This window comes from Arachis duranensis, chromosome 7, assembly GCF_000817695.3.
Source record: "Arachis duranensis cultivar V14167 chromosome 7, aradu.V14167.gnm2.J7QH, whole genome shotgun sequence".
Classification (NCBI taxonomy): domain Eukaryota; kingdom Viridiplantae; phylum Streptophyta; class Magnoliopsida; order Fabales; family Fabaceae; genus Arachis; species Arachis duranensis.
Genome location: NC_029778.3, coordinates 7471169 through 7495646, shown reverse-complemented (window position 1 = coordinate 7495646; position 24478 = coordinate 7471169). Strand labels below are relative to the sequence as shown.

The following is a 24478-nucleotide window of genomic DNA, read 5'->3' as shown; positions in this document are numbered from 1 at the left end:
ACCACTGGTGGCGTGTGTCGGGTAAAGTATTTTTGATCGCACGGTATAGGGATCAACATTGATCGGTTATGATACACTTTGGAGCAGTTCCCATGCACTTCACCCATTGGCTAAAAACCCACTCATAACTTCCGATTTCTTCATTCCCCAACAAAGCACAACCGAGGAGGGTCGATTTACCATGGTGGTTGACCCCAACAAACGACACAAAGTAATCCGTGCCTGCCAGAAAATCCAAACAGAAGTAAGAAATGCCAATCACGATGGAATATCGTTTTATCAAGAGAAGGACAAAACAACTTAACTACTACGTACCTATTTGTACTATATGTGCTATCAACTGAAATGATGTCTCCATAGTATTCATACGACGCCCTACACCTTGCATCAACCCATACTGCACTCTTAAATTTACACTCCTCGTCCAACTTCACCGCGTAAAAGAAGTTCGGATTGATGTCCTTCATTCTCATGAAGTAGCTCATCATCTCCCTGACATCCGCATTCACGTTGCTATTGCGGAGCCTTGCTGTTATATAGTTTCTTAAATCCTTCTCTGAGAATCCCAGGTTAGAGGGGCCACCAGCCTCATTTGACAAAGCAAGGAATGTCTTATTTGGACGAATCTCAGCCTCATCATTATCCTTGATCACGCACTTCGCATGCATGGTCAGCTGCCTATACTCATGGTAGTGCACTGCCTTTCTCGGTGAACAGGGGTGTGAGTGCGTCAAGTCAACCTTGAACAAAACCCAGTCTTGCACATCTTTATCAAACTTTAAATATATCCTTGCCTTGCACACAGCAGCGGAAATCGTATTCTTCTGCGTTGGTGCTTTAACACGAGACTCGCGGATCCCGTCGCGATTACAGTGTATAGCTTGATTAATGGGAGCCTTCGTGATCTTGTCAAATGTTGTCGTCCTTATCTTAGTTGCAAATCCAGGTTTCTTTGCATAGGACACATAAAAGTCATGCGCCATCTGTAACTGAGCAAATCGCATTCCAACTCTTGGTATCTCGTCTTCTTGTAGGTTACCATGATCTGGTAACTGTATTTTATATTAATCCAAAAGAAAAATTAATTACCATTAGTTATCAAATCAAACATAAACATTATGACTAAACAAAAGTAAGCTAGACTGCAGTACCTCATCACTAGGCTCCATCTCTTCACTTCCAACATCCATAACATCCGACAACTGTATAGCCGATAATTCCAAAACAAACAGAGTAACCAAAAGGAGGAAGATCCTTATCAAAACTCATTTAAATAAAATCTCTAAAACAATCACCGAAAACACATCAACAACTACAAATCTAACCATGAGAATTATTTTTTTCATTTCATGTATTATTTAATTAAATTCAACCCTTTAGTTGTTTTTTTTTTCATTCAATGAAAATTATGTAAAATTATTTCTTTTATTTTGGCTATTATTTAAGGGCCATAATCTATCTTTAGTGGCTTCTTTTTTCACTCCATGAAAAAAATTCTTTTCTTGTATATTTAGATACACACACTCTTTTCTTCAGGTGCAGGAAGAAAAATATTAAAATTTTGACATTATTTATTCCTATAAGTATGAAAAATATTAAAATAATATGCAGGAAGCATATGAGCATATAACGTTATAAATATGCAGTGAGCATATAAGCATACCATTACATGATTAAAACACTCATATAAGCATATCATGGTTAGCATGTTGCAAATACAAATAGCATTTCCTTTAATTCAGTAAACAAGTCCAGCCACTGCATCACACTATACTTATCTATTTTACATACTTGCATGATCATTATGTAGATATAATATATACACACTGTAGATAAAAATAAATTCATATAAGCATACCAAAAAATTAAATTATGCTATCCCATCATGCATATAGGCACATAAGTCCATAATAGGATGATTAGCAAATGAAGATGCCATTTAACATGATGACAGCATAAATTCACATACAAAAACACATAAGAAAATATACTTCCTGGATATAATCATATAACCATAAAATGATTACTTAATTTCAGCTAATCCTCAATGCATATAATCATACTATTAAAAATAAAACAAACATAACTTTAATTACATCTCAACTCATCGATTACAATTGCATGTTTCAATAAGCATACAATCAAAAAACTCATTTATGGCAGAATTAAACGCGAAATAAACATCCATGGCAGAATTTAAAGATCCTAATTGCTCACATTGTTTGACTTGTGACCGTGCTCTGCAACATCGGCGGCTAAGTTTTCTTGTTTGTTTGATAAATTTTCAGAAACTTCAGAGGCAACACAAACTAATGGTTCAACTATATCAACCTCCATTAATGAATTTCGGCTAGGTGATGTGCATAAAGGAGGACCCTCACTTGCAGCACGTTCTTCTTGCGATTCTGCCATTCTGAAGGAGTGAACACCGGCTACGTTGTGTGCAGATGAGAGGGCGGCGCTGTCGATCGTAGATGAGAGGGCGGCTGCGTTGGAAAGATCCTGCATGGGGCAGTCGTGCTGCGTTGTGTGCAGATGAGAGGGTGGCGCTGTCGATCGTAGATGAGAGGGCAGCTGCGTTGGAAAGATCCTGCATGGGGCAGCCGTGTGATCGTTGATGAGATGACGCAACGTTTTAACCTAATTAGTTGATTAGAATCTATAATTACTAGTAATACTAAATGGTTTCAAATTTCAAATTAGAAATAATACAAAATTAATTGCTAACCCATTATTTAATTTAAATTTTATTTAAACCCCCATTGTATGCATTGTACAATAAGTCTATTGTTTCCTCATACTTTTCCAACCATAAAACATACAAGGTATTTATAGGAACACTCATTAACTACTGTATATCATAAATACTAACTTACAATTACCGATTTGGATTCTCTAAATTTTGAATTTTACTTTAGAGGACAAAGTATGATCTATCACCATTTATTTCATAAGTGGGACCAATAGAAAATATGAGACAGAAAACATTCAATGGTGAGAGATCTCATTTTATCCTCTAAAGTGAAAATCTAAAATTTAGAAGATCCAAATTCTACAATTACTAACTAGCAACCAATTCATTAATAATATCTCAATTATCTTTAGTATTTTTTTCTCAAATTTAAATAGCAATTTGAGTTTAAAACTTATTAAAACAACAAAATAAAAAAAAAGTGTAGACAAAATTATCAAAACAGAATGCAGATAGAACTAACTGCAAAAAAAAAATACAGACAGAATTGTCGAAAAAAATGCGGACGAACCTATCGAAATGAAAATCCAGACGTAATTGTCGAAAAGAACCGCTGACGAAACTATTGGAATGGAAACGTAGATGAAATTACTGAAATGGAGACGCAGACAGAATTGTCAGATCGAAAGAGTGGCAAATTGCAAAAAAATTACCAACAAGATGGTGAACTATCGGATGGCGAATTGCTATAAAATTGCTGAATAGGTGGCGAACTGTCAAAAAATTGACGAATTGTTGAAAAAGTGACAAACTACCAGAAATCATGGTGCAAATGGAATGGATGAAAAGCAACGAGTTTCTCCATGAGAATTATAAACATACCTAAAAAATATAAAAGTAGCAACATCATATTAGAAGTCTTAAAAGCAGAAGGCAAAATTAGAAAGTAGATACTAAAAAACAATAGAAAAAATTCAGATAAAGATGCCAGGTTAGTAGTAAAAATGGCACATGTCAAATTTTGTTTAGACAAGAAAATACGTCAACAAGGATGAGTCAGCATTTTTGCTGATGTTTTGTCAAAGGTGGTCCAAACTAGATCCAGGTGCGGTGATGGAGCTAGTTCATAGCCGAGACAACATGTGGGTATAAAAAGCGAGTCTGTGCTGCAATTGGTTAGTGGCACATTAATTATGGCACGTGGCTTAAATATGGACTATTGATGCGGCACATTAATTAAATGACCTAGATTCAATATGAAAATTGATTGAAGAGAGAGATTAGGGCAACAACTTTGACAGGCGTGTGGCGGTGTGTGCAAGTTTTGCCAGCGACAATTTTGGGTCCATTGAACTCGAAACAATAGAAGAGCCAAATAGTGAGATTGGTGGTGGAAGTAAACTACTCTAGTAAGATGATCAAAAATGAGAAGAAAGACTTTGTAGATTGAACAAAGGAGATGGTGCTTATGCTTGACGGAAGCAACACCTTTAGGAGGCGCATGCAGGCGCGTCTAGCTATGGCGGAAGGTGGAGTTGAACTCATTCAACTTGGAATGATACGACGAAGATGATAGTATAAACGGTGATTGGTGAAGACGTCGAAAAATAGCTCAAAACGTGACTGGGAGAAGCACAATTATTAGAGGTTGACAGGAAACTTTTGGTGGCTCGTGCGTGGAGGTGCATCCTACTATAGAGGATGGTGGTATATATATGACTTTTTAGACTCGAAAAGACAAAAAAAAAAAGAATAGGCTAATCGATGAGGTGAAAAAGTATCAAAATAATGACCAAAAAAAAGAGAAAACACGACATAAAAAATAGAGAAAAATATGATAATTTCACAAAAAAAAATAATTTATCATCTTTAAAAAATATACTCTAATACCATATTATAACTCATGAGAAGAAACTAAGAAAATAGATTTATGAATTAAAATTGTGTATAGAATTGTTGTAAAAAACTATACAACATACATAATATTTACAAAAACACTCATAAACTATTATCATAAACATTAACCAACAACTCATTAATATCTCAACTATCTTTTGATAAAAAGTAATTTTACTGTTATTTGAATCTAAAATTTCTTACTAACAATTATTTTGTTATGAAGTAAGTTTAAATCTAATTGTCTTTAATTTATTTAAAAACTTCTATGATAGATGTCAAATAAAAAAATTTTCTTTAAATACTTTTCATTAACAGAATTTAAATACTATGGATTGTATTTTTATACTACTTTCTTGATCTCTTCTAAATGTAGGATCCCATCCAACCATTCTATTTCCTCGTTTGAAATTGTTTTCACTAGAGTTTCATCAAAGCTTATATTTAAGAATTGTTCCTCTAAATACCATCTTCTAAAAAACTTCCTCACTTCACCTTTAATCCTTTTCGGACCATGAAAATATTTTTCTTCAATCCTAACTTCATCTATCATCTTTCTTCTCCTTGTCGAATTTAGGACCTCAGTCAACTTATTCAAATGGCGCACTAACAGCAAACAGTGATCTACTAATACCTTAGCCAGCCCCTTCAAATCCAAACTTATGAAGTAAATTTAAATTTAATTTTCTTTAATTTATTTAATAACTTCTAATGATCGATGTCAAATAAAAAAAAAAAAACTTCTTTATTTGAACTATCAATAAATCTACTTGACTAATTCTTGCAAATGTAATTTTTCCTTAATTTTTCATTTATAGAAATTGAATCTAATTTTTTACTTAAAAAAGTAAATAAAAAATTTACTTAAATCATGAAAACAATTTTCTATATATTTGACGTTAAATACTATGAGGGATTGATTTGAATCCTTTAAATTTTGAATTTGTACTTTAGAGAGTAAAATATGATCTTTCTACTTTGAATGGTTTCTCTCTTATATTTATTCTTGGTCATATCTATGAAATAAATGGTGAGAGATCACACTTTACCTTCTAAAGTGAAATTCAAAATTTAGAAGATCCAAATCCCTATACGAGTATCAACATAATTATTGTCATTTGACTCTTATCATTCTTCTACGGCAATAATTTAAATACTTTTTTCGTTAACAGAATTATCATTATTAACTTCTGTTAAATATGGGCAAAAATAATTGACTAAATTTTTAAAGTTCTCACTTAAATTTACGCCTTGCATCGATTCGGTCCATGAAGTTATTCAAGTTGCTCTATTATAATCTCCAACATTAAACTATGAACACCATAATAATCTCGACTTCTTTTCACTAGCGACTCAACAAATAGATGATGCCACGCTGGCCCTTCTTTCTTCCTCTCTACAAAAGTGCAAAGTGATAACTCATGTGTAGTTGACTTTACGTGAAGTTGATAGTTGAAAGTCGTTAAATAATTTGATTGATTTGACTAAATTTTCATCTAACGACTCTCAATTATCAACTTCAAGTGAAATCGACTGTAGCTGAATTTACACCAAAGTGCAAATGCAAACCAATTCGAGTCATTGATCAACCAATTCAGATGGACATTATACTATGCAAGTTGTCTTCATCTATCAAGTTGTTTCACTATTATTTTATAAAAATAATAAATAAATATCCTGGAGAAACATAACTTTGCACCTGTCTTCTGGCTGCTGGTTCATGCCAAATGCATGAGACAACAAAATCTGGAGAATATAAGATAAGAATCTCATAATAATTATTATGCCTTCAATAATTGTTCCCTTAAATATTTTTCTCTACTAAAATTTAATTGTGTACAAAACATGGCCTTAATTAATTAATTAAAGGATGTAACAACTAACAAGTAACAACCAACCGTTTGATAATGACACAATGTACATAACGCCATCGAAGCCATTGATGACATGTAATTCTCACATGATTTTTTAGGTGTTTATCGAGACACAAAATCACACCTGAAAACGAACAAATAAAAATGCCCTTTATGTTATTCATCATATGAATATTCTTCCACTTCTCCTCTATTACCTTCCTCCTCAAATATCATCTTTGACAAAATTAATAACATAGATGAAATTAAAAAAAAATATATAAATAACAAAGAACACGAACATAAGCCAACGAATTATAACTTAAATAATATAGTATTTTCATACTCACTCAGAGGTCGCGATTTCGAATCTTATTTCTAACTTTGAAAAAATAAAAAAAAGAACACGAACATAACAAAAGTAATGCCTTTGGATCCTTATACGAAGACGAATTCCTGGGAATAAGAAGTAAATTAGAAAGAAAAACAGAACAGAAGTAGTAAAGGGGAAAAAAAGGACATCCTGATGTACAAGTATCACACAGACACACATTAATAAAGATCTTAACTTAATCGTCGCTTTAAAACTCTCATTAAAAAAAAAAAAAACTAAAACGCCATTTATTTTATGCTTATCAGCACGTCGCATAACCCACAATAACTTAATTAAACATTTCACACGTGCTTAAAAAAAGTTTAATTACAATTCATTTATTTTAAGTTTCCTAAAAGTAGGATAAAGGTTAAATAAATATGAGTATTGACGAACTAAACACCCATTAAAAGTTAAACGTGTTGTTACTATAACGAAACTATCTCCCAAGATTGTTTGAGTTCTTCAACATCTACCGTGCACCTATTCATACTTTTGAACTATGTAAAATGCTTTACATTATCAGTGTATCAAAATTAAATATTAGTCAATTTTTTCAGAGTTTATAATTTAAGATCTAAAAAAAATTTATGGTTTAAAATTTAGAATTTAAAAAATAAAATAATTTTAAAAATTACCTCATGAGTGAAAAAAAAGTTAGTTCCCTAATATTTCTCCTAATAATGATCTGCCACCATTTATAAATGATATACATTGGTATGGTAGCTCAAATTCTTCTCCCACATTGACTCAAAAATTAAAGGAGTCGTCGCATGCGCAAGACAGTGACGAAACAATTTACCAAACACATGGTGCGCATAACATACCTGGCATTGTCATGGCTACTACTCTCGGCATTGTTAACGATTATGGTTACCATTCCAACCTCGGAGGCAAACAGTGGTAACGTTCCAGCAGTGATAGTTTTCGGAGATTCAACGGTGGATTCGGGAAACAACAACATGATAGCGACGGTTCTGAAGAGCAATTTCAGGCCATATGGGCGTGACTTTGAAGGGGGACAACCAACAGGAAGATTCAGTAACGGAAGGGTTCCGCCGGATTTCCTCGCGGAGGCGTTGGGGGTGAAAAGTTCAGTTCCGGCGTACTTGGATCCTGCATATAACATTGAAGATTTTGCCACTGGTGTTTGTTTTGCTTCTGCTGGAACCGGATATGATAATGCTACTTCTCATGTTCTTGTAAGTATGCTTCCATTTTTTTTCTTTCAATAATAAAAAGATGAGTCCGCTACACATAAAAAATCGATGGAAGGAGAACTTGCAAATACAGTTTTCTTTACATAAAACATAAAGCTAATTAGCTAACAGTGAAAATAAACAACAATTTAAATAAAAATATATTAAAATTGCAATATATATATACAGGTAGTTATTTTCGATGTAAATATAATATGACTAATTTTTATAATATCTAATTTTACAAATTAAAATATTAAAATAATTATTTATAAATAAGGTAAAGTATATTTTTTATATTTTAAATTTGACAAAAGTTTTAAAAATATCCCTAAATATTATTTTATTTCAATTTTATTCTAAATTTTTTTTATTTATATTAAATATATTCTTAGCAGATAAATTTTAAAAATTTTAGGACAAATTCAGTTAAAATTTCACAACAATAATCTTGGGTACAAGTAAATTAGATATAGTTGCCGTGCATTATTATTAGATTAGTCTTAAACGTTTTAAAATTTTAGCTACTAGAAATATATTTTATGTAAATAAAAAAATTTTGGGACAAAGTTAAAAATAAATTTAAAATATTTTTTAAATTTTTGACAAATTTTAAAAATAAAAAATAAATTTTATTTATAAAAGAAATAAGACAGAAAAAAATTTGATTTTGTTCTGTTTTTGGTTATGAAAAATAATTAATAAAATGGAATTATTATTTGAAGTTACCTATAAAAGAAATAAGACAGAAAGAAATTGATTTTGTTCTATTTTGAAAATAATTAATAAGATGGAATTATAATTTAATAAGAAGAATCTTATGATGTACTAATTGGGAAGTATAGTGCATGGTCTAAAAGAGATCATCATTATTTTTGTTTTTTAAAGAAAGAATGAATTGTGTCACTTTTATGTTAGTTATTATAGTATAAAAATAAAAATAAAAATAATTTGTGTCAGAATAATTTAAGTGTCTTTACCCAATTAAGTGGTGCATGTGTTTTTTTGGTTTTGTTTTCTTGTCTATGAAAGTGAAAATTCTTGAGAATCTTCTCATGTACTTGGAAGTGCATCTTTAGTTTTTTTTTTTTTTTCAACTAACAAAAAGAAAGATCGTAAGAGTAAATTATTATTTTAATTCATGCCTTTTATTTTGTCATGTTAGATATTAATAAAAATAAAAAATCCATTCATGCATGCATAGTCGGAGAGCATTACGAGAAATATTTTATCACATTAGTAAAATAAAAAAAAAAGTAATCATTCTCATTCTCACTTTTTTACTTAAACCAACTAGACTTTTTAATTTAAATCTTTTTTTTAATTCAAAGGAACAACTAAATCCAGTTTTGAATAAACTAAAAGTAATTTTTAACAAAATGTTCAATCCAGATTTGGATTGAACTACATATATATGTATAGAATTAGAAGACAATAATGCAAACTTGAAATTCTTGAAATTAGTCTCATCAAAATAATATACAAGGACCTTATATAAGTCAAATAAAATAAAATAATATTTTATACAAAATATCAAATTCATAATAAAATTTTAAAATTATTACTACTTTTACTGTCAACTAATTAATTATTATTAATAATAATTCATGTCAATATGATTAGGATTAAATACAATTTTAGTCTCTATGATTTAGGCTGAATTTTTTTATCTTTAATATTTTTTTACAAATAAAATCGTTTCTAAGGTTTAACGTAATTTTAAAATCATCTTTTTGGGCAAATTAATTTTTTAAATAACAAAGATATCCTTTCTTTCTCTTCTCACCACCACCATCATCTATTCTTCACATTGTTACCAATACAACCACCGCTAAACACCCGTTTTTCTCTTCTCACCATCTCCCAACCCACGACCACCCCATCGCCATCTATTCATGAATACAAAAAAAACTCAACATTCAGCAACAATCTCAAATAAATCAAAACCAAAACAACAATTCAACAAAACCACTTCAACAAACAAAGAAAATCATCATCTTCCTCAAAACAAACATTAACAGAAAAATTAGACATTAACAAGAACAACAAGCATCTTGTTCTTTTTTCAATTTCTCACAAAAACAAAAAAACCAAAAAAAAATCCAAAAACAAGAACAAGATCAGAACATCACTACCCATGTTCTACAAAATTTTCTGTTAACTCAGCCGCAAAATTTGTGATGAATTTGAAAATTAGAGATTGTGATAAATAAGAACAAGAATTAGAAATTTGAATCTTAACTTGCCTGTGATGACAATGACGGTAGACTTATATGGTGGTGGTGACAGTGAGTCAGAACGACGAAGGACAAAGAGAAAAGGGGAAGAGAGGCGTGACGGTGATGCTGAAAACGCGAAAAACACGACGATCACCACCACCTCTTTGAAGATGACAAGCTAAGGACATGAGGTAGGGGCGAGGATGAAAGACGATTTTAAAATTAAATGAACTTTAGGAACAAATTTAAATGCAAAAAAAAATTGAAAACACATAAAATTTTTTGTCTAAATCTTAAAAAATAAAATCATACTTAACCCATATTATTATCTTATAGAATGTAATACCATTGTGGAAAGAATTGGAGTTCTACAAGGAGTACCAAGTAAAATTGAGAGAGCATCTTGGAGTAGAGAAGGCAAATCATATCATAAGAGAAGCTTTATATCTTATGAGCTTAGGAACCAATGATTTTCTTGAGAATTATTACATTTTCCCAACTAGAAGAGCTCAATTCACAGTTACACAATACCAAGATTTTCTATTGGGAATTGCTGAGAATTTCATTAGGGAATTGTATGCACTTGGAGCAAGAAAATTATCCATAACTGGCCTTGTTCCTATGGGGTGTCTCCCATTGGAGAGGGCTACAAATATCTTTGGTGATCATGCTTGCAATGAAAAATATAACAATGTGGCTTTGGGGTTTAATGCCAAGTTGGAGAATTTGATCTCAAAGCTTAATAGGGAACTGCCACAATTGAAAGCAATTTCAGCAAATGCATATGACATAGTTGATGATATCATTAAAAGGCCCTCCACATATGGTATGGTTCTCTCATATGTTTTCTTTGATTTATTTTGTTGAGAAACATGTTTTATTATATTTAAAGTTTAAAGATAAAATATGAGGAAAAAAAATTAAAAAAGAGAACAGGACAAAAAATTTCTCTCATTTTTTTAGATTTTCTCTCTGTTCATGTTTAAATAATTAGGAATGAAAGTGATTAAAAATTGGAATGACTTATTTTAAAAGATATTTTTGTTTTATATATTGAAATTAAGAATAATATTAAATCCTTTTCACCTTTTATACTATATATTTTCTTTCATATTCGTTTGACTTGTGGGAAAATTTTTTTATGGATGATCTTGAATTAAACATAAAATTTTTCTATTTTCTTCATCATTTTAAGTCAATCTAAACAAGATATAGTAGCCACCAACCAAAAAAAAAAAAAATCTAAACAGTATAATACTTCATTATCAAAAATAATATCTGATCTGCCTTCAAAATTTCGTCTCTGACGTGTGAGAATAAATTAAATAATTACAAGCATCCAATTTGAATTAATTGCATACTAAATGCATTATACCTAACTGAGGTCCACCCCTGTAACTCTTGATTGAGACTACTATATTTGATTTATTATAAGGATTTAGTTATTTTGCTTTTTAAGAGTAATTTAAATGTTAAATTATTCCCAAAGTTCTTATAATTTTATTAAATTTATAATTAATTTTTAATAATTTAAAATTTTTTAATTGGATTTTTACGTTATTTTAAATTTTGTAATTTGTGCTGTAACCGTAAGTTAGTTAATTGAGATTCATCATCATATTTTTTTTTTCTGTTGTACAAGAGAATAAAAGTGGTATTCTGCTGTAAATACAAGCAATAACATGCCAATAAATTTTTGTTAAAATTAAAATTTAACTAAGAAAACTAGTTAATATTTAGTTAATAGTAAAAATAAATAATTTTTTAGTGTATTAATATATAAGTGCATTAAACTTAACCTTTTGAAATTTTATTTTTAATTTTAAGTAGTACATCTTTAACAAAAACTTAGAACTTGCCAAAACTAAGAGAGAGTCCAATAAAATTGCTAGGCAAGGCCCCATAAAGCTGAAATCTTTAACTATGAATTTACCCAAGAATGGAAAAAAAAACACTCATGAAACTTTTTCTAATACTATAATATTATCCCTAAAATTGAGATGATAAACTAAGTTTAAGTAGTATCATTACACTATGTCATAATATTATATTTCTAAAAATTTAAGTTAATAAACAAAAAATACATGAATAATTATATCTTTTTTTCTTATACAGTTTTTTTTCTAATTTTGCGTGAATTTTGCATAATTTTTTTTCTTTTAGAATTAATAAATATTGAAATTTAGACTTTTAAGTCATAGAAATTTTAATCCCATGTTATGCTTTTTTTTTCAAAAATTTAAATAAATAAAAAAATACACATAAATAATTATATCTCTAAAACACCACCTGTACAAAAAAAAAAAAAGTTACACCACTAAATAACTTTTTTTTCCTTCTCATAATGGCCATATTATTATATTTCAGGATATGAGGAGGTAGAGAAAGCATGTTGTTCAACAGGAACATTTGAAATGAGCTACTTATGCAGTGACCAGAATCCACTTACATGCACTGATGCCTCCAAATATGTCTTTTGGGATGCCTTCCACCCCACAGAGAAGACGAACCATATTGTCTCAGATTATTTGCTACCAAAGATTCTTGCAAATTTTATATGATGTTCATCCACTCTTAATTAGTTTTCCTTTCAAAAGATATGCCTTTATTCAACACCTAGGTGCATTATTCAAACACATTATATTGTAGTAACATTTAAAAATGAATATAATTGATGAGATTGTGATGTATGTGCTATATATGTATGTATATGCTTTCCTTCTCATATCTTATATAAAGTTATCAATAAAAAATTGTTGCTAAATAATTTCTTTAGAAGTATAATTTTACTGTTAATTGAATCTATTTATTATAAAATACTATTTTAGTTCAAATCTAATTTTCTTAATTTATTTAAAAAAAATTTATGATCGATGTCTGAAGGTTGTAGAAGGCTTAGAGAAGAGAGGGTTGAATCTATGACCTTCTTTTACTTTAATGAAATAACTCTTTTAAAACACACTTGCAATCTGAATCTATTTGAACTCAGCAACGAAAAAATTATGAGACAATTTCATTTTATCTCGTGAATATCAAAAAACAGAATAGAGTAGGGATGAGAAAAGCTGATACCATCATGTATCCTGGTTCGGTTGCCTTGTGCAATACAATCTACGTCCAGTCTCTACTACAACAGTGGTGGAATTTCCACTATAGTTAAAGTATTACATACACCAATTCCACAGAATTGACACAATCCTTTCACACTCAAATTCTAACCTAATTTGACTTGGTTATACTAATACCTAACTCTTACTCTTAGTGCTAACCCAACTAAGAAATGGGTACCTCATAGGTACAAGATACAAGACACAGACTTAACCTAAAGAAATCTGAAATTATTCTAGACTTTTCACTCATGTGTATCTTTCTGCCCCTTTTCACTCTTAGGCTCTTTCAATGACTCTTTCATTCAACTTTTTACCTCAAAAAATTACAGAAAGATAAACATTGAAAAGTAAATTACAATCTGTTACATCCAGAAAGTCGTGCTTTGGAAGAAGCTTGTACAATTTGGAAAAAGGTTTTGATTGATCAAAAAGAAGAATCCACTTCAACCGATATGCCCTTAGGCACGATCATACATAACATAGAAATCACACTCGGAAAGGGTGGACAATTAGCTAGAGCAGCAGGTGTTGTAGCGAAACTGATTGCAAAAGAGGAAAAATCAGCCACATTAAAATTATCTTCTGGGGAGGTCTGTTTGATATCAAAAAACTGCTCAGCAATAGTCAGACAAGTGGGAAATATTGGGTAAACCAGAAAACTTTGGGTAGAGCCGGATCTAAATGTTGGCTAGGTAAGCGTCCTGTAGTAAGAGGAGTAGTTATGAACCCTGTAGATCATCCCCATGGGGTGGTGAAGGTAGGACCCCAATTGGTAAAAAAAAAACCTGCAACTCCTTGGGGTTATCCTGCACTTGGAAGAAGACAAACAGTGGCAATTTTATTTGAAAGAATCAAATTTTTTTTATTTATTCTAACTTACATATCTTATAATAAAAATTTATTAAAGTCCGGTTGCGAGGTCGAAATATTAAGTATGAATCATAGTTCTAATACTTTATAAAATCTATTTTATATATTCCGTGCTCTAGATACTAGAAAATAATATCTGACGGGGTAAAACCATCTCTATCAAGATGACAAATCCTTTATTTTTGTTCTGTATTTGTAATAAGATCAATTAGAACAAGTCACACACTCATATTCCGAAAATATTATCTAGACGGGTGAATAGATCGACCTTAAAACAACAACGATTAATTACGATTGCTATAAAAGAAGCTCGTATTTTATCTTCGTTACCCTTTCTTAATAATGAAAAAAGATTTTTAATAATGAAAAAAAATTGAGTCAACCGCTAGAATACTACTACTGGTTAAAAAAAAATTAGAGTTATTGTTTAAGTGAATTCAAATTGGAATTGAAACACAAATCAAATGTGGATTGATGTTTTGTTCGAAAACAAAAACTATGACAATCAAATTTTGATTGTTGTCTTGTAAGAAATGTGGAGGAGATTAATGCTTCAACAGTCTCTTTGCTATGTGATAAACCAGATTTGCTAGCCTCTGATTCAGTTCTTCATTCTGACGGAATGCTCCTTTGACTAGGAATTGAAGCACTGTCCAAGTAGATGAACTTCTTCAAAGAGCTCTTCTCAGAACATACACCTCAAGAACACTGGTTTTCTCTCCTTGACTTCTGAATGATGAGAAATCTTCTTTTGTATCTCCTTGCATGTTGTTGAGTTGCTCTCTCCTAGGTCAACCCTTGAGCAATGTGCTTCACCAACTCACCATGTCACTTTTCAATTAATCCCCAAATTATAAGTTGTGGTTCTGACTCTTTTTTGTTGACTAAAAGCCATAGAAAAGCATAAACAAATATTTTCAATGGTAAACCCATATCTTAGCCATTGAAACACAACTTGGTCCCCAAGACACACTTATGACCATAGATGCACATCAGTGAAGAACAGAGATCATCTTTCCTATGTACTTCATTTTGGACTGGCAGAGAGTTGGGAAGAGGAGAAGAAAGCAATATGCATGCAATAGGAAATATGTTACTTTTGACCTTTGCCTTAGTTTGATTTGATTTGATTTGGTTGATTAGACCTTAACCTTTCTTACCTAACCTTCTCTTTCTTTCTTCTTTGGTGACTAGTTTAGGAACTAAGTCTTCTCTTACTTCTCTGATTTCTGACCAAGAGAAAAAAGGTGAACGTTGCTTTTGGTGAAAACAAATGAGAGAGAATTGCTTGCTCACGGACTTGGATCGGATATTATTAATGCAACCTATTTGATTTTTTTTTTGCCCATCTAATTTCATTGCTTTGAATCCTTTTGGGCTGTTTATTGATTTGGAGCCCACCAGCCTTGTTTCTTATTTTCCATCTAATTGGCTGCTGCTGTATATTGATTTTTGGCCTGCATCACTCAATTACAATAATTAACAACTAATTGGATAATTAATCTAATAATTTAATATTTGTCATCATCAATTATATTAGTTAATTTCTTAACTCAATAATGTCAAATCAAAATAAAATAACTTTCTTTTATTAAAAGAAACCTTAAGTTTTGATGATTTTAATTTTCTAGCGCACTCATCCAATTTGCGGCGGTTTAAAATTCTCGTAGGTCTCTTATAAATATCTCATATGTTACTACACCACTCAAATCTAGAATCTAAGTCAACACCAAGTGCAAATTCCGAGCTTCTGGAATTCTATACAGATGGAGTAACAAACTTTTTAAAGAGCTCGTTAGGATTTTTAAGATTTGGACTTTCATTTATTGGATAGATTGTCTTTGCATTGTATTTTATAAGATAAGTTTTATGTTTGTTGTAAAATAAATAAATAAATAAATAAATAAATAAATAAATAAATAAGATGTAATAAATATAAAAGTATAAATAAAATACTATTATTAATAGTTACTAACACTATTAAACCACTATAAAGATAATATATTAATAATATATTAGTAATTTATAAAAAAAGAAAGTAAAGAAATGCTTTGTATAAGAAGGAAAGAGAGAGGAAGTATTTGCTTTATTGCTTGTGTGTAAAAAGCATCTGATGATGCTCGGTATTTATACAAGTAAAGCGATGTTACTTTCAACATTTATTTATTGCTTCTTGTATTGTAAATAGATTCATTCAATTTTGAGAATGAAATCCAACGTGGTCATCCATCTTTATCACAACACTCCTCCTTGGATGACCATTTAGGATTATTGCCTCGTTAAAACCTTACTAAAGAAAAAGAATATAATATCCTTTGTGATGGGGACTGCCTCATTAAAAACCTTGTCAAGAAAAACCCAATGGAAAAAAACCTAACTAAGGAAAAAAGAGTACAGTCTCCCCCTATTGTCAACATCATTTAATGTCTCGAAATTGGCGCATCCCGATCTCATGTACCAATCTTTCAAAGGAGAAATTTGGGAGTGACTTTGTGAATAAATCTACCAGATTGTCACTTGAGCGGATCTGTTGGACATCAATTGTCCCTTGATTTTGAAGATCATGAGTGAAGAAGAATTTGGGAGAAATATGCTTTGTTCTATCACCTTTAATGTATCTGCCTTTAAGTTGAGCAATGCATGCTTTATTATCTTCAAACAGGACAGTTGGAGCTATCTTATGATTAATTAGTCCACATGATGACAGGATATATTGGATCAAACTCCTGAGCCAAAAACACTCGCGACTTACATCATAAATCGCTAGTATTTCAGCATGATTAGAGGAGGTTGCTGCTATCAACTGTTTCGTGGACCTCCATGATATAGCTGTACCACCATATGTGAACAGGTATCCTGTTTGAGATCTCCCTTTGTGTGGATCAGATAAGTATCTGGCATCTGCATAGCCAACTAGTTGTGACTTGGATCCGTAGGGATAAAACAATCACATATCAACCGTTCCATGAAGATATCAAAAGATTTGCTTGATTCCACTCCAATGTCTTCTGGTTGGAGAGGAACTATACCTTGCTAGTAAATTCACTGCGAATAATATGTCAGGTCGCGTATTATTAGCAAGATACATTAGCGCTCCAATGGCACTAAGATATGGTACTTCAGAACCAAGGATATCTTCATTTTCTTCTTTAGGAAGGAATTGATCCTTCTCCACATCCAAAGATCTTATGATCATTGGGGTACTTAATGGATGTGACTTATCCATATAAAATCTTTTCAAGATCTTTTCTGTGTATGTCGTTTGATGAATAAAGATCCCACTTTTTATATGCTCGATCTGCAGGCTGAGACAAAACTTAGTCTTTCCAAGATCTTTCATCTCAAACTCTTCTTTTAGAGTTTTTATAATTGTTGGAATCTCTTCAGGAGTCCCAATGATATTTAAATCATCAACGTACACAACAATTATAATGAACCCAGATGTATTTTTCTTTATGAAAACACATGGGTAGATATCATCATTCTTGAATCTGTTTTTTGCCAGATACTCAGTAAGACGATTATACCACATTCATCCAGATTGCTTTAGACCATATAAAGATCTTTGCAATTTGACTGAGTATAACCCTTGCGAATATTCATTGGATGGTTTAGATATCTTTAGTCCTTCAGGGACTTTCATATAGATATTCCGATCTAATGAGCCATATAAATAGGCTGTTACCACATCTATTAAATGCATATGCAGTTTATGATATGCAGATAAACTGACCAAATAACGCAATGTTATCGCATCCACTATAGGGGAATACGTTTCTTCATAATCTATACCGGGCGTTTGTGAAAAACCTTGTGCCACAAGTCAGGATTTGTAGCGCACAACTTCATTTTTCTCATTTCTTTTTCTCACAAATATCCACTTATATCCAACAGGTTTTACATCTTTAGGGTACGGACTACAGGTCCGAAGACTTCACGTTTTGCAAGTGAGTCTAATTCAGCCTTCATGGCTTTTTTCCATTTTGGCCAATAATTCCTTTGTCGACATTCTTCGACTGATCTTGGCTCAAGATCCTTACTTTCATGCATGATATTTAATGCCACATTATATGCAAATATTTTATTGACAATTGTCTTATTTTGGTCCCATTTCTTTCCTGTTAAGACATAATTTATTGAGATCTCGTCATTTTCACAATTTTCAGGTACCTGAACGTCTTCTAGCGTTAAAACTATATCAGAATTTTCGACAACTGCAGGTATCTCTACTATGTCTTTTTCAACAGGAATATTATTTACCTCTTTTCTCTTTCGAAGATTTTTATCTTTGGAACCGACAGGCCTGCCACGCTTCTGGCGTGTATTTGCTTCAGTGGCTATTTGTTCTACTGGGACATCAATTCGAATTGGGATATTTTTCGCTGGTATATAAGATTTGGTTATCCTCTTTGTATCGGAAAATGCATCAGGCAATTCATTTGCTATTCTTTGCAAATGTATAATCTTTTGAACTTCTAGTTCACATTGTCCTGATCGAGGATCTAAATGCATCATTCCAATTAAGTTCCTTTTCAGGAAGCTTATTCTCTCTCCCTAATGTTGGTGGGAGATTTGTTCTCATAAGTAAGGGTCTAGCAATTAATTGGAGGTTTTTAATAAGTGATTCTGCTAACCCATTTTGTGTGTAAACTTGAGCTATTGGATGTTCAACACTTATTCCATTAACCATACAATAAGCATCAAAAGCTTGGGAAGTAAATTCACCAGCATTATCAAGACGAATTGCTTTAATTGGATTTTCTGGAAATTGTGCTTTTAATCGAATAATTTGAGCTAGTAATCTCGCAAACGCCAGGTTGCGAGAAGATAATAAGTACACATGAGACCATCTCGAAGATGCGTCTATCAGGACCATAAAATATCTAAAGGATCCACATGGTGGATGAATAGGTCCACATATATCACCTTGAATCCTTTCTAGGAATTAAGGGGACTCAAATCCAATCTTTACTGGTGATGGCCTTAAAATTAACTTTCCTTGAGAACATGCAGCACAACAAAATTCACTAGTTTTAAGAATCTTCTGGTTCTTTAGTGAATGTCCATGGGAGTTTTCAATAATTCTCCTCATCATGGTTGTTCCTAAATGACCCAATCTATCATGCCAAGTTATGAATTCATTTGAGCTAGTAAACTTCTGATTTACGATGGCATGTGATTCAATTGCACTAATCTTGGTATAATACAACTCAGATGAAAGTGAGGGTAATTTTTCTAATATAACTTTCTTATTTGAATCATGAGTTGTGATACATAAATACTCATGATTTCCTCCATTCATTGTCTCAACATGATATCCATTTCGGCAAATATCTTTGAAACTCAACAAGTTCCTCAGAGACTTGGTAGATAATAGTGCATTATTTATTATAAATTTTGTTCCTCCAGGAAACAAAATTATAGCTCTTCCAGAGCCTTCTATCACATTGCTTGAGCCAATAATAGTATTAACATATTCCTCTTTTGACACAAGATGGGTAAAATATATATCATTTTTGAGAATAGTGTGTGAACTTGCACTATCCGCAAGATATACATCTTCATTATATATCCTTGTCATTTTTTTCAAAAAAATAATAATAAAATGAGCAGTATGCACAGTTAAATTGAATACTTGGTCGGAATTATTTTTCTAAGAAATACTGCACATAATATCATATACTGAAATTTTATTTTAAAACATGACATATTTAATGATTTCAAAATTCATAAACATTGATATTTCATTATTTATATACATCATATTTGAAACTCAAATACATAGAAAATAAAATTTAACAATAAGTTCTTTACATTATTTATTTACATGGATACTTAACAATCTCACATATTAAACTATTCCATCATTGATCAAATGACCAATATTCCCTTCAGGATCCTCAAAGAAATCAGATACATCATAATGAGTGGTGAAATTTTCAGCATCATTGGAAACAAAATTTTTTTCCTTTCCTTTGTCATCCTTTTTCAAAGATGCTTGATAAAGATCGACTAGATGCCTTGGGGTACGACAGGTACGAGACCAATGGCCTTTTCCACCACAACGAAAACACTTATCCTCTTTTGATTTATTCTGCCCGATATTTCTTTCTTTATCCCACTTCTGGTGAGATCTTCTCTTTTGAGTATAATTCTTTTTCTTCCCATAATTTTTCTTGTTATTAAAACCTTACCATTTACCTCTTCTGGGGTAATTTGTCGCATTTACTTCAGGAAATGGGGCAGTGCCAGCTGGGCGCGCTTCATGATTTTTCAATAACAACTCATTGTTGCGTTCAGCAACAAGAAGGCAAGAAATTAACTGAGAATATTTTTTAAACCCTTTCTCTCGATACTGCTGCTGCAGGAGCACATTCGAGGCATGGAAGGTTGAGAAAGTTTTCTCCAACATATCATGATCAGTTATTTTTTCCCCACACAATTTCATTCGTGAAGTGATTCGAAACATTGCAGAATTATATTTATTTATAGATTTAAAATCTTGTAAATGTAAATGCGTCCATTCATATCGGGCTTGAGGAAGTATCACCGTTTTCTGATGATTATACCTTTCTTCAAGATCTTTCCAAAGATCTGCAGGATCTTTTAATGTGAGATATTTATTTTTCAATCCTTCGTCAAGATGACGACGGAGAAAAATCATGGCTTTGGCTTTATCCTTCTGGGTTGCATTATTTTCAGCCTTAATGGTATCTCCAAGATCCATTGAATCAAGATGAATTTCAGCATCTAGTATCCATGATAAATAATTGTTTCCAGATATATCAAGAGCACTGAATTCAAGATGAGAGAGTTTCGACATAATGAAAATTTGTTACCTGAGTCTTCCTAAAAATTTGATCAGAATCTCGTGCTGATAACGTATTGTAAAATAAATAAATAAATAAATAAATAAGAAAGATGTAACAAATATAAAAGTATAAATAAAAAAACTATTATTAATAGTTACTAACACTATTAAACCACTATAAAGATAATATATTAATAATATATTAGTAATTTATAAAGAAAGAAAGTAAAGAAATGCATTGTATAAAAAAGAAAGAGAGAGGAAGTATTTGTTTTATTGCTTGTGTGTAAAAAGCATCTAACGATGTTTGGTATTTATACAAGTAGAGCGATGTTACTTTCAACCTTTATTTATTGCTTCTTGTATTATAAATAGATTCATTTAATTTTGAGAATGAAATCCAACATGGATAAAAGAATGGAAAAAGCTTTTATTGTGTCACTTAAGTTATATAGGAATTCTCGAACCCATGAGTTAAGAATAAGAAGTTCTTGATTACCCAGACTGGAATAACCACTTAGAATAACAAAACTAAGTATGTTTGTCGAGAAATGCAAAATTGCATGGATACGATCCTCGTTGTGCGTCGTGATCAATTGGATGATTTCTTTGTATATTTTGGTACGAAGATTTTGTGAACGTAGTCATCTATCTTTATCACAATAATGTTTATATCTAATACTTTTTATAAGTCTATAAAATGATCAAGTGATTCACTTTAGGTTTTCGAATTTTATCGCGCGTTACCGAGTTATGTTTAGGCCTATAAATAAAGAGTATATATAGCAGATAACTAAGTTCTTGATAGATAGTGTTAAGTCACTGTAAATAAATAATTGAGGGGACTCAAATATACATATATTACAATTAGGTTCCGTGGTGGCAAGGATTTTAATGGCTAAGAATGACTAAAGTTTGATAGACTAATCTTGTAATGATACGTGGTAAGAAAAATTCCTTTTTTGACGAGTAAATCAATATCACATCACTAATTAAATACGGTAATTGAGAAATAAATTACTGAAAAGATATTTGGGAATTTTTCTGACCAAAAATAGGTTTTTGTTACATGGGCCTTAGCCTGGACAGAGTAAAAACATAAAATGAAAACAATAGTTGGGTGTCCAAAAATATAAAAAAAACAAATGAATATAAGTTTTGAAAATACAATATAAACTAAGATAAACAGGACATTATAAAAAAAATTTATTTATCTTAAAAATTAATTAGAAGTGTATGTCTGTTTTTGGTATTAAACCATATTTGTAATTGCAACTATATAGTTTAGAAGTTAATGAATATTTTTTTACTAAATAAACATATAATTAAGTTACCGAAAAAGTTATAATTAATTAGTCATAGTTGTGAATGTATTTAAGCTATTTTTATTTATAATTTTATATTTTTATAATAATAAATTTGCCTATGATAAAATAAAATATATAATGGAATAATTTGTATAAGAAGTCCCAACAATGAAGAAATAAAATTATGAATAATGAGTTTTGACTTTTGTTGCTTTTTATTGTATTTTTATGAGTGAATAGAAATATAAATTTTAAGTAAACTAGGTGTTAAATTTTAAATTTATTTTAATTTTTTAATGGTTCACACCCCTAATTGCATATATGTTATGTTAGCATAGTCATTTGAATACATTTTTGATTGAATCTAAGCATTACTTATTATAGTTGGCAATAATAATAACCTATCAAGTTAGTTTTTGATTTTTGATGGTATTTTTCAATTCGAAAGGTTAAAAATTAATTTGTCGTGAATTTAAATTTTATTTAAGAGTTTGTCACTGACTAATGAATTGTTCCATTTAAAAACCATAGTTTATATCTTTTTTAAAAAGAAAATTTTGCTTAAAAAATATTTTAACATATTAAATAAATAAAAAATAATTTTATATTATTGTATCCAAACATAAAATTTGTTTAGGTGCTATTAAGTAGTAATAATAAAATATTAAATTATTTTAAAAAATCTTTTAAAAAAATGAAAAATCACTCAAATAAACAAGTCTCGTTGAAATTGAATCCAATCAACACTACAAAGTCATTTCATTTTATTTCAAATTTTGAAGACTTTCCACAAATAATTTTTTGAAACGGAAAATATTTATCTTTTTTAAAAGTAATGAATGAAATTTCTTTAATTTCATATTATTATGCAACATTATGTATTAAATAAAATTACATTTTCAAAAATCATATTCATTTTTTTTTTATACTCAACAATCTTTTTTCATTTCATATTTTTTGTCTGTACTGATGAGGCCTAAGAATGGTAAAACTTCCCAAAGCACAATCATTTTTGCGGAGACCACCCTAAATAAGGATCTGAAGACAAGGAACTTTTTTTCGAGGATGGGAGCCAAAACTCTCTGGAGGCAGACGTAGGAACCGAACAACCATCTCCATTAATTCTCGAATTATTAAATTTATTTAAATATTTTTAATAATTTATTTTTAATATAAATTTTTTAATTATTTTACAATATATATATATATATTAAAAAATCTAATCCTAATTTTAAAAGTGTCTTCTTTTTTTTCATAACACTAATATTTTACCGTCTTACTTTTCAGTCATTCTAAAAGGCTAGAATTCACAATTTTAATCTCCCATATCGTCACAATTATACTTCTCGTCACTCCTGTTCAATGCTCATTATCGTATCGTCATCCATTACTATCTCATTGTCTTTGATTGTGGCGTCTTTTTCTCCTTTTCATTATTGACAATATTCTTATATATTGTAATAATATTTTTTATTTATTTTTTTAATTTTTTATATAAATGATCAATATAAAAAAAATGAAAAATGAGATCCCACGACAAAAATTAAAGTGAAAATGAAAAACAAATCTAAGAACAGAAATGAAGAGTGAAAAAATATCCTCCGACCCTACCCTATGGCCATCTCTATTGAAGTTCAAGTAACTGGAAAAAATTTTTAGCTAGAAAAATTTCTCAAATATTCTTACAATAATCTACTTTTAGACTCAGTTATTACGCATTAGTCCACTCATCAGTGAAATAATTTCTTTTGCCACATATTATCATGAAACTAGTCGGTCAAATCTTGGCAACCTGTAATCATTCAACACCGTGCAATCATATAACTCACATTATAATTATGCATAGCATACTGAGACATGTATTGTTTTTAAAAGAAAAAAGAAAAAAAAAGAAGGATCCACATGTATTATTTTACTATGTATGTATATGTGAGCAAGTACCATAAATAATATGATAGCAAGATTATTTACACGTCTAGTCTTTTTTCCTTCATATAATAACCACGAGATAGAACATAAGTTATATAGTATGTATCCCCAGAATTTGTTACATACAAATGTGTTAGTAATGACAAGAAATGAAGTGGATGTTTAAGCCTAACATTTATTTTTCTTTAATAAGCTCATGAAGTATTGATTTAAGCTTAG

The 24478-nt window shown here is 30.5% G+C and overlaps 2 protein-coding genes across 2 annotated transcripts; one reads left to right on the top strand and one right to left on the bottom strand.

Annotated features, from left to right (window-relative positions):
• Positions 1–52: 52 nt before the first annotated feature.
• Positions 53–2508, bottom strand: LOC107496832 (protein FAR-RED IMPAIRED RESPONSE 1-like). The gene is made up of 4 exons (XM_016118162.1): positions 2218–2508; positions 1152–1202; positions 326–1052; positions 53–222 (listed from the first exon to the last, which is right to left on the bottom strand). The coding sequence occupies exons 1-4, from the start codon at positions 2506–2508 to the stop codon at positions 53–55; spliced, it is 1239 nt and encodes a 412-aa protein (XP_015973648.1).
• A 5027-nt stretch (positions 2509–7535) lies between these two features.
• Positions 7536–12952, top strand: LOC107496868 (GDSL esterase/lipase At4g26790). The gene is made up of 3 exons (XM_016118191.3): positions 7536–8016; positions 10569–11058; positions 12600–12952. Exons 1-3 carry the CDS (start codon positions 7588–7590, stop codon positions 12791–12793), a joined length of 1113 nt encoding a protein of 370 aa, XP_015973677.1. The 5' UTR covers positions 7536–7587; the 3' UTR covers positions 12794–12952.
• Positions 12953–24478: the final 11526 nt, after the last annotated feature.